Source organism: Thunnus albacares, chromosome 9 (genome assembly GCF_914725855.1).
Source record: "Thunnus albacares chromosome 9, fThuAlb1.1, whole genome shotgun sequence".
Taxonomy (NCBI): Eukaryota; Metazoa; Chordata; class Actinopteri; order Scombriformes; family Scombridae; genus Thunnus; species Thunnus albacares.
The window spans coordinates 3564845-3579281 of record NC_058114.1 but is presented as its reverse complement, the minus strand read 5'-3'; the positions used below and the strand labels follow the sequence as shown (position 1 = coordinate 3579281).

The following is a 14437-nucleotide window of genomic DNA, read 5'->3' as shown; positions in this document are numbered from 1 at the left end:
GAAAGTAAAGCTCCTTCTGTAGCATTCTATCCACTTTCGCAGTAAGAGTTGCAGCTGCAAGCTCAAGCCTTGGGATTGCGATCTGCTTCAGAGGAGTCACTCTGGATTTCCCCAGTACAAAGGTAACATGAACATCTCCCATGTTATTTGTGAGCCTTAAGTAGCGTATGGTCCCATATCCTGACTCACTTGTGTCACAGAAGTGATGCAGTCCTTATAGGTCCACATTTTTCAACACCGAGCCTCTGAATGATTTGCTTGGCTTTGAGGATAAAGGGTGAAAGGGAACCCAGTGGTTCATAGATGGAAATGACTATAGAAAGGATTGCCCGTCTTGTAGGAGCTCTGCTTTTGACAGTAACCTTGAAGGTAAATTTGTCTCTTTGGATACTCCACTGGATACCCAGCACTCTTTCAAGATCTGGTTCCTCTTTGTCCAAATCAAGCTGGCTGTGTGACTTTCAGGAACAGTTATGAGTACCTCACAGCTGTTGCTCACCCATTTGCTTAGAGTAAAGCCTCCTTGAGAACATGCTTCCCTGATGTCCTTTGTCAACAAACAAGCTCTGTTTAGTTATGTCAAATACCTACATGCTGTACTTGTCTGAGTTATCTTTTCCTGTTTTCAGCAAGGTGAAGTTAGAAATACTTGGAGATGATACAGCACCAAAGAGATGAACATTCATCTGGTAGACTTCCAGTGGTTTAGTAAAATCCCCTTTAGGCCACCACAAAAATCTGAGGAAGTCACGGTGATCTTCATGTACTTGTACTTGGTAATACGTAGCTTGAGTATCTACCATTATTGCAATTCACTCCTGACGGAACCTGAGCAGGACACCAAGTAGTGGGCTAGCCAAATCTGGACCTTGAAGAAGCTCTGTGTTGAGATTTACTTCCATATGATGCGGAACAGTCAAACACAACTCTGAGTTTTTTCTTTTGCTTATGGTAAACCCACTGATGAGGTATGTACCACACATGACCACCGTTCCTTTGCAGCTGCTCTTGCGGCAGTTTTTTGGGAATTAAAAGATCAAAATACATTTAATTACCCTTACACCATGTTTCAATACTGTGGGGAAATACAGATGAATCTGTAGAATGAAGAAAGGGGGAAATTTGATTTCCCGCTGACAATTCCTTTCAGAGAGAATAAATAACACCTCTCTATTCCCAACTCTATATTAGCTGCAGGGAAATAAGGGGATAAAAAAACGTGATAACTCATGACACTTACATGCTAGAAGAACACAATTGACACAAAAATGATGCAAAAATTAAAAACAAAATAAAAATAAAAACTAATGAAAAAACACAAAACTATAATAACACTGTAGGGGGCACTGTCTACATCAAACAGAATCATGTTTAACACTGCAGGAAAAGGAGTGCCACTTCTCTCTCTCTCTATTCAGCCATTGCTTATCACAAAACTATATTAGCTGCAGAAAAAAGGGGATGATAATCCTATTACATATTCCACATTTCCCTGCTAGACAAAATATAAAATAAAAACAAAATAAAAAATTAAAAAATAATCAAAAAACACAAAACTATAATAACTCCTGGGAATTAAAGTCAAATGGTGTTTTATTACCCCTAAACTCATGATGCTTCCCTGCTAGAAAAATACAGTTGACACCTTTCTATTCATTTCATCCAATACAAACAAAATCACTCCTATAATTTAACAAACTTCTGTGCCCATGTATGGTTAAGATAGGGGCAAATGGCCAAGAATGAAAGAGGAAGGAAGGAGGGGGGCTTTCTTGACACCCCTGTTTTACAACATACACACACACATACCCATACTGAGATATTACACACACAGAACTACACACTCAGCAACACGCACGCATGCATGTGAAAAAAGTGTCTCTTACATACCACTAACAAGCAAACTACAAGATCTCAAAAGAGTACAATTTAATAAGCTAAAAAGCTGCTAAAAATTCCAGAAAAGCAGAAATCTATACGACATACCTTTTAAATTCAAAGCATTTCATTGGTTATATGTAAGTGGATAATACTAAAAAAGGATATTAAAACCAAAATATATGAAAAACAACAATGGATAGTAACAATTTAGAATTCTAACAATGCCTGAAGTGTTCATGCACAAAGCGTGTGACCTACTTGGAGAGATCCTGTTCTCTAAGAATCTATGCAGCTGCGCTCTCAATACGCAACAGTTCTAACTGACAAAGTTAAGAATAGTACATCACACAGCAGCACCCAAGCAACTGTTCTCAACAACAGTAACCACAACCCATCACACATGTGCTTATATTAAAGTCTCAGATCTCAAGTGGTTTTTCAGTCTGTAAAGTAGAGACAGCATCTTCTCAGTTCTTCTATCCATTTCTCTTCTTAGCTGGGCAGAATGCACTCTTAACCCCTGCTCTCCCCCAGCAATAGCCTTAGCCTTACTTTTAATATTTGGAAACTGTGGAGGAGTTGTAGGACTGTATGTTTAGTACGTTTAGGGGAGGGTCACGCCATACAGTCAGTAAATACACACAGAGCAGGATTCAGAGTTTTAACTTTAATCAAGAAAATCAGGTTTACATGGCCAGAGTCACAGCAAGCATTACAGACAATTCGATAGCTCCACTCTTTCTTAGTAAATCCTTACTTCACACCATTATTTAGATGGATTTGATTAGGTGGGTATGACAAACTGAGATGCAGATGTCTCGTTAGCATAACACTGATAAATGATATCAAAGCAAGAAATGATGCAGCAGAGAACAGGATTGAACCAAGAACTGAACCAATATACTCATGAATTATGAGTTTTCATCAAGTTACTCACTACTCAAGTATTCTTCACTAATTAGATACTCTCTTCATCTGCACTGCAAGTACTTATTTTGATGGGTACTTTTACTTCTAAATTTACTCGTTACTTACACATAAAGTAGCAAAAGTTATCATTTTGTAAATAGATGTAGTTGTAACTGAACCAGACAGGATTATCATTAGCTAACTTTTTTAACTGGGATGCTGCAGTTATGATTAAAATAATTATTTACCAAGCTAAAACATTCATAATGTTTAAGGCATCTCACTATGTAAATTTTGTGAGAAGATGATAGACATAGGCAAGGTAAGGCAAGTTTATTTGTATAGCACATTTCAACAACAAGGCAATTCAAAGTGCTTTACATAGAGAATAAAAGGCATCAAAACAGAATATAAAAGCAATAGAAGTAAAAGTTTGGCTTATTCACAAACACTACACGTGTCCTTTTGCTATTTTGTTAGTTTCTCTTTCTTCTAATAGATGATAAGAGTAATGAGTCCAAATAGCAAAGGGATCACATTCAGTTTGACAGACCAGGCTGAGTTACAGAAGCTGCTTTCACAACATTTTGGACCACTGAGTAATTTAACATCCGAAGCCAGAAGAGGCAGGTACTTCCAGAGAGGACCAATTTCACAGAGGTTTGCAGAGATACAGCCAGACACAGGCAATGTTTTGCCCTCATTATCTGCCACTGTGGATGACAAACTCACTGTTAGTTTTTTTTTTAATTCAATCAACAGGAAATGGCCCCTTTGAAGACATTAATAATGTCTTTTGAGGCACAAAATGATCATGAGGGCTCACCAGTCCCATTGATGCAGCGGTCCTGCTCTCCGAAACACTTTACTACGTTGTTACATGCAGCAGAGAATCGATCATCACAGGTGAAACACTGCAGGTTATTTCTCTTCAGAGTACCAGGGTCTGAAACAGAACAGGAGACATGGCAGAAACTGTATAAGACACGAAGTGACTTATTGTTCTTCACTGTGACCAACAATAGACTGATACTACATGTGAATGTGATTTTGTGTCTTTAAAAAGGGAAACTTTTCTCTTTACTTACAAGGAATGACTTGATCATTGCAGCCATCTGTGCTGCACACATGAACAGTTGCAGCCCTACTTTCAAAACCACGATAGAATGAAAATGCGTGCTTTCCTTCACTGAAAAGTGAGGATGGCAAACATGACCTGCTTTTGGATATAGTGAAATCTCCAACCGTATTTACTGTAAAGTGAAACACAGATTGAACACTGTAAGGCAGAAATCCCATCTAAAACTGAATAAGTGAATGACATTAAGGAAAAATCTGGTTTATTTTTATACTTTTCACAGATACCTTGATAGGCAAGAGTTGCACACAGGTCAGTAGAGTTACATGGAAGTAAGGCCTGTTGCTTTGTGTCAGTCCCTAAACCATGCCAACACTTAAGAGCTTCAGCTGCAATTTATGAAAGAAATCAAGGTGAGTTGAACAATCAACATGAATCCTGTTTGTCATATAAACACAGATACAGTATGAAAAGTTAATCTGATGAGAGACAACCCCAAATTACAACACACTATGACAGAATGATATTTAAGACAAAATAAATCCAATGAATTCTTCTTAACAAATATATTAAATATCAGAAATCAGTCATCAAATTAAATGGCTGCAGCCTTTAGATGTACAGTTTTCTGTCATGGTGACACCTGCATTATCTCTCTTTCTAAAAATGTTTAAAGAATGAAATGGCACTATGTAAAATGATGTTAACTGGGACATTTCTGCAGCCAATAAAGAAAAAACTTATGTTTGTGGAAAGATTGTGGTTTTGTTTCAGTACTGAAAAAGTAAACATGTCCTGGGGCCTGTTTCAGAAAGCAGGTTCAGGAAACTCTGAGTCAAACCCTGAACTCTGAGTTGATGAACCTCAAGATGGGAAACTCGGAGTTTTCGGTTTCAGAACAGCTGGTCAGAGTCAGTTCAATCAGCTCCTTTGTGTTCCCTTTGAGTTAAGCTTGTGCATGATGAATGAAATACATACAACGATACAACAAGTCACTATGGCAACAGGTAAATAAAAGGCAGAGCCTCCATTTTAATCTAGTGGATGTAGAGATATGAATGCATGTGTGTGCAGACGTTGCACATCTTTTATCTTTAAAAAAGAGCTTATGTCAAAGCGGGAAAAGTGTCGATAAGTTAACACAATTAAGTTTTATTCAGTGTTGTCCATTAATTCATCATTTACCAGACTTACCTTTCCTTAATGATGATAAAGTGACTTTAAAAATACATTCTGCAGCTGCACCACAATCCTGCTCACTAATCATATTAACATATGCATTTCACTGTCTTCTCCCACTAAAACAGCGCAGCTAACCAACAGAGCAAGTTGAGGCAAAGATAATCCAAAATGTAACGTTTGTACGCAAATTACAGTTTATCTTTATGGATTATATTGATGGTGAATTGACAAGAAACCGACAAGATTAAAATGTACTATTTAGAATGGACGAGTGTCTGTGACCCATTAAAAGAATACACCAATACAACAAACGTCTTTTTTTTCATGAGAAAGACTTCATTTTTACATGTGCAAATAGCAGCATAAACAACAGAACATGAGTTGGGATGATGTTCACAACAGAACATCATCACATTGTCATACAACTGCCAGAATAAAATAGACCAATATGCCTACATGAAAAATATTTATCTTAAGTAAATGTTTAAGTAAAAAGCAAAAAGTAGCAGGAGTTCTAATGAACAGAAACAGATTAACAAAACAAAAACACAAATTGAATCCTCTGGGGCCGAATGTGCTTCATAACCGGCATAAAAGCCTAGATCTCACATTTAGGGAAATATTTCATAACTTATTAAAATATTAGCAAATAGTAGCCAGACTTTCTAATGTATGAACAGATTAATAAACGAAAACACACATTGAATCCTCCAGCAGCGAGAGCGTTGTAACGAAAACCTCCTCCTCCTCCACTCCCAACTTATTCATGATCAAAAACAGCCAGCAGGTTAATAAAACAGAATCTTGTAGTCACATTTTTCAGACCTAAACCTTGAAGTTTGTGTGACACTCAAAACAATTTATCCACCATTTCACAGCAACAACAGTAGATTACGGCCAGTGGTGTACTGGCCATCAGGCGTACTGGGACAAATCCCATGTTTTTGGGCCGGTAGACTGTCATAACATCCGTTCTTACCGGCACTCTATGTGTCTGTTATTCGGCATGCACATAAGAGTGAGCTGCATGCCTGTGTCAGACAATCACAGACGAGTACCTTCTTTTTACTCTCACTGCCAGAAGAGGGAGATAAAAGTCCCGCAGTCCAGCTTTAATTGTTTAACTGATAGTATCAATCAGTCAAAATTAAATAAATAATAATAAATAATTAAGAACAGCCCTAATGGTTTACAGTCTAATAATGTGTGTTTGTACTGATTACTGGTGGTGGCCTATCAGGATAATTATCAGCTAATTGTACTCAGTTTCAATGGTTGCCTTTTGTGTACATGTTTTTAAACTACATTCCTAATTAAACTTGATATGTTTGATGGTCCCGCTGAAACTTTAAAGCTCATAATATGACCTCCCCTTTCTGTCAGCTGCTGTGTGTCTACAGTGTATTTACTGCTTTTTTACATGTGGTGTCAGGTCAGTAGGAGGAGTTAAACCTGTGACTTTCTGCCTTTGTATAATTATCCAGGCTGCTGCTGTTTCTACTGTTTCTACTATTTTATGCAGTTTGCAGGGTTATCAAACAGAACTACTCCAACATCCAGCAGTTGAAAGTGCTGTGTCCAGATAGTTAATGGTTGAATGTGGTTTCTGTGGGCAGCTGTATAAACTGTGTAGCTGTTTTAATGTTGTAAAAAATGTTTTCCTACCTAGAAATTTGAGACATTTTTCAAGTACAGGATGTCACCTTTTGAAATATGATTGTCTTAGCTGATATTATCGAAGAAACGTTACCCCCAAAAATTTTATTTGCTAAAAAAAAAGTTAAATGAAAATTAGTTATTAACAAGAACAATCACTGTTCAGTGTCTGCTGTTTCTCTTCACAGTTGTTGTTCAGTAATAACTGAATTCATTAATTAATTTACATTTTCTTTTTGGCCGGTATTTCAGAACAAACCACTGCACACATGAGGGCAGCTTCTGTTTGTCAATTTCACCAGGAGCAGGATGGGAAATAATCTCAAAATGAATTGAGTTGTAGTCTTGCAAATAGTGACCCTGAAAGATCCCCGGACTTTGCAAAATCTTAGTCTGTATCTAAACTCAGTGACTTGAGAGGGTGTCAGACTTAAGTCTTTTAAAAGTATTTTCAAAGTCTTCTAGTGAATAAATCCAATGCCTCTGTGACTTGGCCCTACACCCCCAAACGGAGACCCAACGCCCCCCCAAACCCCAGTTCACATTGCCCCCACGGCAAACCTCTTGTTCCACAGGAAACACTGATCATCTTTCCCTTATCTTAAGAAAATGCTTTGAGTCCCTAAACATAACTATAACTATAAAAATATGAATCATGCTTTAGTTGACATGAGTGAATATTGAAGCAAAGACACATCAAATATGTTGACAGTGAACTTTTTGTAACTTGATAGCTCCATATACGATGTTTCTTCATTATGCTGATAAAAAAAACAAAGTCTGTGCAGCATGAAGTTTCTTTCTAAACATATTTGCTGTTGCAAATTAGTCTTTTTAGTATTTTTATGTTAGTTTGTAGATTTTCATTTGGTTGCGACAGATTATATAAAGAACAAAAAGTAAATGATGAGGATGATAAACATGAACAAAGGTCAACACCTGGCAGAAAAACAGCAGAGGTAAAAAAAAAAAAAAAAAAATGCTGTTTTAAGAGTGAGTGAGATTACCTGTGCTGGAGAGTGTCCAGATGAGAGTGAGAGACAGGATCAGCTTCATCATGATGAGTAAATCTGCAGATTACAGGAAATATTTTATATAGTGAACTGTGTTTAAAAAGAGGAAATTACAGGAAATGATTAAATATCAAGGGAAACGTATTCCTTCACTTTCAAAGCAGACAAATCAATAAACTTTCTTGCTGTAAACAGCTGCAATACACAGTTCAGCAAGCCGTCAACTCCTCGTCTTTTTCACCTGCAATAATGTCTGGATGAATACATATATAAATTATTATCATTTACTATATAATTGTTAATCATAGCACTACAGTTTCTCTTAAAAAGATTATTTTGAAAAATAGTAAATTAAATGACACTGTACACAACAAAACCGATTTTTAAGCTATTGCAAGTTAGCACAGTAGGTTGTATAATGATGAGAAAAAATGATTATGACAAAAAAGTTCCACAAAAAATTACATAAATAAATATTGGATCATAAAACGTCAACATTCAGAAGTGAAAGTCTGATACTGATAAAACCTACACCTCAGTACAGACATGACATGAAATGATTCACATCAGTAAGCAACTATCATAAATTATTATGATGAAAACATCAAGATGAACATCAGCCTTGAGCATCATATCAATACAATTTCAAAACTATTTTAAAACTCACCTAGTTAAAATTCAACACATCCAGTTCAACAGTAAAAGGAAAACTTATAAAAATGAATTTGTTGTGAAATGTCTCCAAGATAATCGTTACTCTAAACTGAAAATGTCCCAGAAGAAATGTCTGTTCTTCTTCTCTTGTCAGAATGAAACTAACACTTCTAAAACTCTTCCATTTATACGTCCACCAATGACGTCTCAACCTCTTCACTGTTTTTTTCACAGCCCAAAGGACACAGTTTCACTTCTCTACATGAGACTGACAGATAATAGTTTCCGGTCACACACAACTTACTGAGCAAAAAGTGTTACTAAAAATGCAGGTTCCCATCCTGCATGCATTTGTTGTGTGAGAGAGTTGGAGAATGTATGTACAAACAAAATAAAGAGAGAAAAAATTGTATCAAGAACAGACATAATAAGTGATGTACAGATGAACAATTGTTACACAATGTTTTAAGTTGCAGCAGGAAGTTGTGTGATATAAATCATCCTCAACAAGCTGCACAACCTTTCACTGATCTTTACTTTCTGTTTCACTACTTCCTGAACTGTCATCGAAGTAAATCATCTGCAAAGCACTAACTGATGGGAATTTTGTTTCTTGTGAGTACACGATAATAATGGAAGATAATTCCAGATCTTCTTTCATGTGGATTTGTCTGCCTGGACTGTGGGGCAACCATAGAATACCATACCATAAAATTATAAAAGTGAGACTTTGAAAAGATTACACTCTTGATCTTATCAGTGTTGCCGTAGAAGCTGATGTCTGTTAGCCTACCAGAGTGATCTTACACATTGCTCCTAAGATCAGACACTGCATCAGTATGACGTGATCAGTCAATAACTGCTTCTAATTATAAGCTATATACATGTATTCATATTACGTATGGAGACAGCTTTGGGTCAGATTTACTGGCTGCAAACTGCTGACAGCACTGACAACAAGATGTGCTTTGTTTTTATGTGTTTGCCTGAGATTCCCAGTGATTTAAGATGTCCGAGTAACCCAATCATCAGACTGAGATGTGAGGTTTGTTTTATTTCATTATTGAAATGTTGACATACACACTATTTTTGTTTGTTTGTTGATTTGCAAAATATTGAAATAGAAGAATATAAAATATCAGATAAAAAATTAAAACAGATTTAAACAAAAGGAAATATTCATACTATCACTATCACGAGATGTGCAGGCAGAGCCAATAAAGTTCCCTTAGAAGAGAATCAATCTCATCAGGAGAAAAACATAAATAAAATAAACATTCATGCGCTCATCCGTGTAAAGATAGTGTGATGGTGTGAAAGATACTAAAAGTTAACAATGAGGTAAAACGGGGGGATAAGTTTACAAAATTACTGTGAATTGAATTCCAGATTTTAGGACTCCTATTAGAAAATGTAAATTGGCCGTTTGAACTTCTTGAAGATTTGCACTCAAAATCAAAAAATTATGAAGCAAGAGCTTACCGTTGTCATGACAACTTGACACACTGTACTCACTGCCAGCCTGAACTCAGATGTAAAAATCATGTAAAGTGTCAATAAGCATAATCACAGAGTATGTCTCCAAATCAGTGTTCTTCTGTTTTTGGTATAAAAGTCTTTCAGTATATTGATAGCTCATTCTGACCTTTTTGTATTAATCTCATCCTTCACTTCCTCTATCATTTTAAGCTCTTCAGGTGTCTGTTCCTTTTTTTGTTCCTGTTTTTACTTTTACTTTCATCCAAATAAGTATTTAAGTACTTCTTCCACCATGTCCAAGTGTATTGTAAGAAACTGACTACTGACTTTGTGCTATTTGATTATTTTATTTTTGCGTGGCAAAAGTATGTGAATCCCTAGGATTATCAATTCATTTGAAGGGGAAATTACAGTCAGTTGTTTCAATCAATGGGATGACAATAAAGTGTGCGTCTGGGAGGCCCTACCTTATTTACAGAAGAGAAATCTGGGTATTCACTGTCAAACTCTGAGCTTCACAACACAGGTTTGTGGAAGTGTATTATGGCTCAAACAAAGGATATTTCTGAGGATCTTAGAAGAAGAGTTGCTGATACTCAACAGGCTGGAAAGGGTTACAAAACCATTTCTAAAGAGTTTGAACTCCACCAGTCGACTGTCAGGTAGATTGTGTACAAATGGAGGACATTCAACACCATTGTTACCCTCACCAGGAGTGGTCGAACAACAAAGATCACACCAAGAGTAGGCGTGTAATAGTGCGGGAGGCCACAATGGACCCCAGGGTAACGTCTAGGAAACTAAAGGTCTCTCTTGCAGTGGCTACAGTTGATGTTAATGAGTCCACCATCAGGAGAACATTGAACATCAATGGTGTACATGGCAGAGTTGCAAGTAGAAACCCACTACTCTCCAAGAAGAACATTGCTGCTGTCTACGGTTTGCTCAAGACCACGTGGATAAGCCAAAAGGTGATTAGATTGATGTTCTGTGGATGGATGAGACCAAAATTTAACTTTTGGCTTGAATGAGAAGCGTTCTATTTGGCAATGAGCAAACACTGCATTCCAGCATAAGAGCCTTATCCCATCTGTGAAACATGGTGGTGATAATATCATGGTTTGGGCCTGCTTTGCTGCTTCTGGACCAAGACAGCTTGCAATCATTGATGGAACTATGAGTTCTGAGTCGTACCAGCCAATTCTAGAGGAAAATGTCAAGGTATCTGTCTGTGAACTGAAGCTCAACAGAAAGTGTGTAATGCAGTAAGACAACAACCCCAAACACACAAGTCGTTCTACCAAAGGATGGTTAAAGATAATTAAGAAAGATAATGGAAGAAAGATAATGTTGTTACATTCCGAAACTTGCTCCCATTTATTTTGGTCTTTTGAATTTACAAATGAACTGTGAAAAGATGTTAATAATTTATAGTGGACAACATTTTCTCCAACTTTACTCTTACTCTAAATTGTCTTATTTCAAGACAATGAATGTATGCAATTCTTTTAAAGTTTTTAGGTGTACTTATTGTCATATTCTCATGTCTTCATTTCTACTTTATTTATTTTACGTCGTTTTATTTCGTGTGTTGTCTTTTTCTGTGATTGTGATGTTTTCTTTGATACTGATAAATAAGTTTGAAACAAATAAAATTAAATGTTAAGAAAAAAAAGAGAATTGAAAATGAAATCTGGAAACTTTTATTTGACCAACGCAATGTCAATATCACATTATGGTTGTTGGTTGGTTAGGAAGGATGTCCTCCCTTGGAGCGTCATTTTACGTGTGTTTGCCAATGATAGATTTGCATGAAAAAAATGAAGTACATTAAATTGATGAAAGAAATCCTGCCCTACGGAGGACAGCAGGAACCTGTCCTCCACTGCCACCCACCACCACTTAACACAGATTTCCTTTTCTCCTCCTGCCCTGCAGGTGTAGATGTTGAAGCATTTTAACCAGAAATTCAGTAATGGATTTTTTTTTCAAAGAAGAGAGAAAAAATATTTTATAAATGATACAGAGATTTGGTAAAGGTTTATTTCAACCAAATATTCTTATTTATATTTCATTCTCCCTCTTGCCTCTCAAGAAATAGAGACCATATTCTCACATCCTCTGATGTGAGAATATGGTATATTTTTATACATGTGAGAATGAAAACATACATATATATATATGTAAGAGTTAGAATGTATATATATTGTGACAGCCCCAGAGCCTGTTGCCTCTGTTGCCTTTGGTCCTGTGGTTTGTGTCTGTGTTTGCAGGTCCTTGGATGGGTGGAGCCGATGTCATTCGAGTACTAACTGGGAACACCTGACCAGTGCCCCAGAAAGCATTTAAACCCGCCTGCCCTGATTCCAGTCTCTCTCTGATCCCTTCTCCACTCACCACGCTGTGGTTGTTTTTTGCGTTGCCTTTTTGGTTTTGTTTTGCACTGACAACACGCACCTCACATTATACAACACATCCACACACTTTCAACCACTACTGATATTGACTTCCACATCCCATTGCAATTATAGTTATTTACTTTAATAAACTTCCGTTTATTATTGCTGAGTTTGGGCGTGCGTCTCCCTCCTTTGTTGTGGCCTGCGAGCCGGTCATAACAATTCTTTGTTAACTTCTATTACGTTTGGTTGAGCGCTTTGTTTGCAGGGAGCACGTGTTGGTCCGGTTAGTTTGGCTGCGCATGGGGAAACGCCTTTAATAGGAAGATTGGGCTCTCATGCGAAGGTGATGTCATGTGTGGGGGTTTCCCTCTGGTGGCTGTTACGTAGGTAGCCTTATATGGTAAGTTTGTTGCGCTCTGGTGGGACGCACCTGAGGCGTTGAGTTTGGGAACGCATTTTTTTTTGGTTTGTGATTGAAGGGAAGTGTTGTTCGTCCTGCAACTGTCAGCTTTAAACTGTGGATATTCGCTGAGGCATAGGAAGGTAAGTGTTAATTCATCTGTGTGTGCATTACCTGTAGGAGTGGTTCCCCTTGTAGGATTAAGCGGCGTCTCCCCTTTGGGTTTCGTCGAGGGGGGCTGGTAGTGTTGGGGTACGGCGGTTAGAGCTTCCTTTCCCTTTTTCCTAAATTTGCTCGGGAGCACTTCCGTGGCTCAGCGGGGTTGCCAGTTTTCTGGTCGCCTCTATCGGTCCAGCAGGCTTTGAGTGCGTAATTACCCGCCGCCACGCCTCATGAAGACTAGGGGGAGTTATGTAGCTAGTTTTTGGTTTGGCAGTCAGCTAGCGGGGAAGCACCATTTGGAGGCTGCCTATTCCTCCTGTGTGCACTACTGGGTTTTTAACACGTTGCATTCCTCTGTTCTCTGGTTGCGAATATTGGTAAGTTATGGAGGAGGTTGTGAGAGCGTTTGTGGAGTCGCCCTCTGAAAAGTTTTTGGATCAGTGCACAAGGGATCAGCTGGTTAAGATAGCTGAGTTTTATAGTTTTGATGTGGGTGACAAAAGGGTTAAAGAGGCGGTGAAGGCCAATTTAAAGGCGAATTTGGTAAGGATGAAAGTGTTAGGCACTGCAGAGGCTGCTCCTCTCTCTGCGCGCACTGATGACGCGCCTTCGTCTGCAATAGCGGGTCCCGGTGCTGGCTTGACTTTTGAGCAGCAAAAGGAGTTACTCCTGTTGCGCATGCAGCTAGAGAAAGAGAAGGAAGTTGCAGTAGAAAAGATGTGCCAGGGTATGGAGATGGAAAAGGTGTTGTCATTGGAGAAGATGAGACAAGAAACTGAACAAGCAAAGCTTGAGCTGCAAAAACAAAAACTGACTTTGATTAGAGAGGGGAAATTTGCGGCTGATGTTCTGCTTACTGATGGTTCCTCCGTTTCAAGTAGGACCCAGGGGACGTCCGTGAGTTGAGGCTGGTTCCCAGGTTTAATGAGAGAGACCCAGAAACGTTCTTTGCAATGTTTGAGCGGCTGGCTGATGCGCGGGGCTGGCCTGATTCCACTCGCACTTTAATGCTACAATGTGTGTTAACTGGCAGGGCTCAGGAGGCTTATTCCTCATTGACTAACAGTGATTGTTTGAAATATGATTTAGTGAAGTCTGCTGTTCTCAAGGCATATGAGCTGGTGCCTGAGGCTTATCGCCAACGATTCAGGAGTTGGAAAAGGGGTGACAAGTCGCATTTTGGAGTTTGCTCGTGATATCTCTACTCACTTTGATCGTTGGTGTGCTGCTGCTGAGGTTGACTCTCTTGAGGCTCTGCGTGACTTAATTATTCTGGAGCAGTTTAAGAACTCTGTACCGGAGCGCATCACCACTTATATTAGTGAGCGGGCAGTTAAGACGGCGACTGAGGCCGCTGCTTTGGCAGATGACTGTTTTGACACACGGTGGGGAGTGTCCTGTTGCTCAGGGTGGCGGTGGACACAGGGAAAATTCCTCGGCCGTGGGTGCAGGTTTCCCATGACGAGTCTGGCCATTCAGGAGTGAGGAAGACTTATGACCGTATCCTGAAGTATTTCTTTTGGCCACGTCTGAAAAGAGATGTGTCTGCTTACATAAAGTCATGCCATACATGTCAGCTAACCAGTAAGCCTAATCAGAGCTTAAAACCTGCTCCGTTGTG

The 14437-nt window shown here is 38.5% G+C and overlaps 2 protein-coding genes and 1 long non-coding RNA gene across 6 annotated transcripts in view; 1 reads left to right on the top strand and 2 right to left on the bottom strand.

Annotated features, from left to right (window-relative positions):
• Positions 1-14437, bottom strand: part of LOC122988678 — a 177704-nt gene that overhangs the window by 102329 nt on the left and 60938 nt on the right. The window lies entirely within an intron of this gene.
• The window catches only part of LOC122988685, a 142705-nt gene that overhangs the window by 100332 nt on the left and 27936 nt on the right, over positions 1-14437 (top strand). The window lies entirely within an intron of this gene.
• On the bottom strand, positions 3001-7806 carry LOC122988681. Its single transcript, XM_044361186.1, has 5 exons — positions 7714-7806; positions 4156-4257; positions 3879-4043; positions 3617-3736; positions 3001-3503 (listed from the first exon to the last, which is right to left on the bottom strand). The coding sequence occupies exons 1-5, from the start codon at positions 7763-7765 to the stop codon at positions 3283-3285; spliced, it is 660 nt and encodes a 219-aa protein (XP_044217121.1). The 5' UTR covers positions 7766-7806; the 3' UTR covers positions 3001-3282.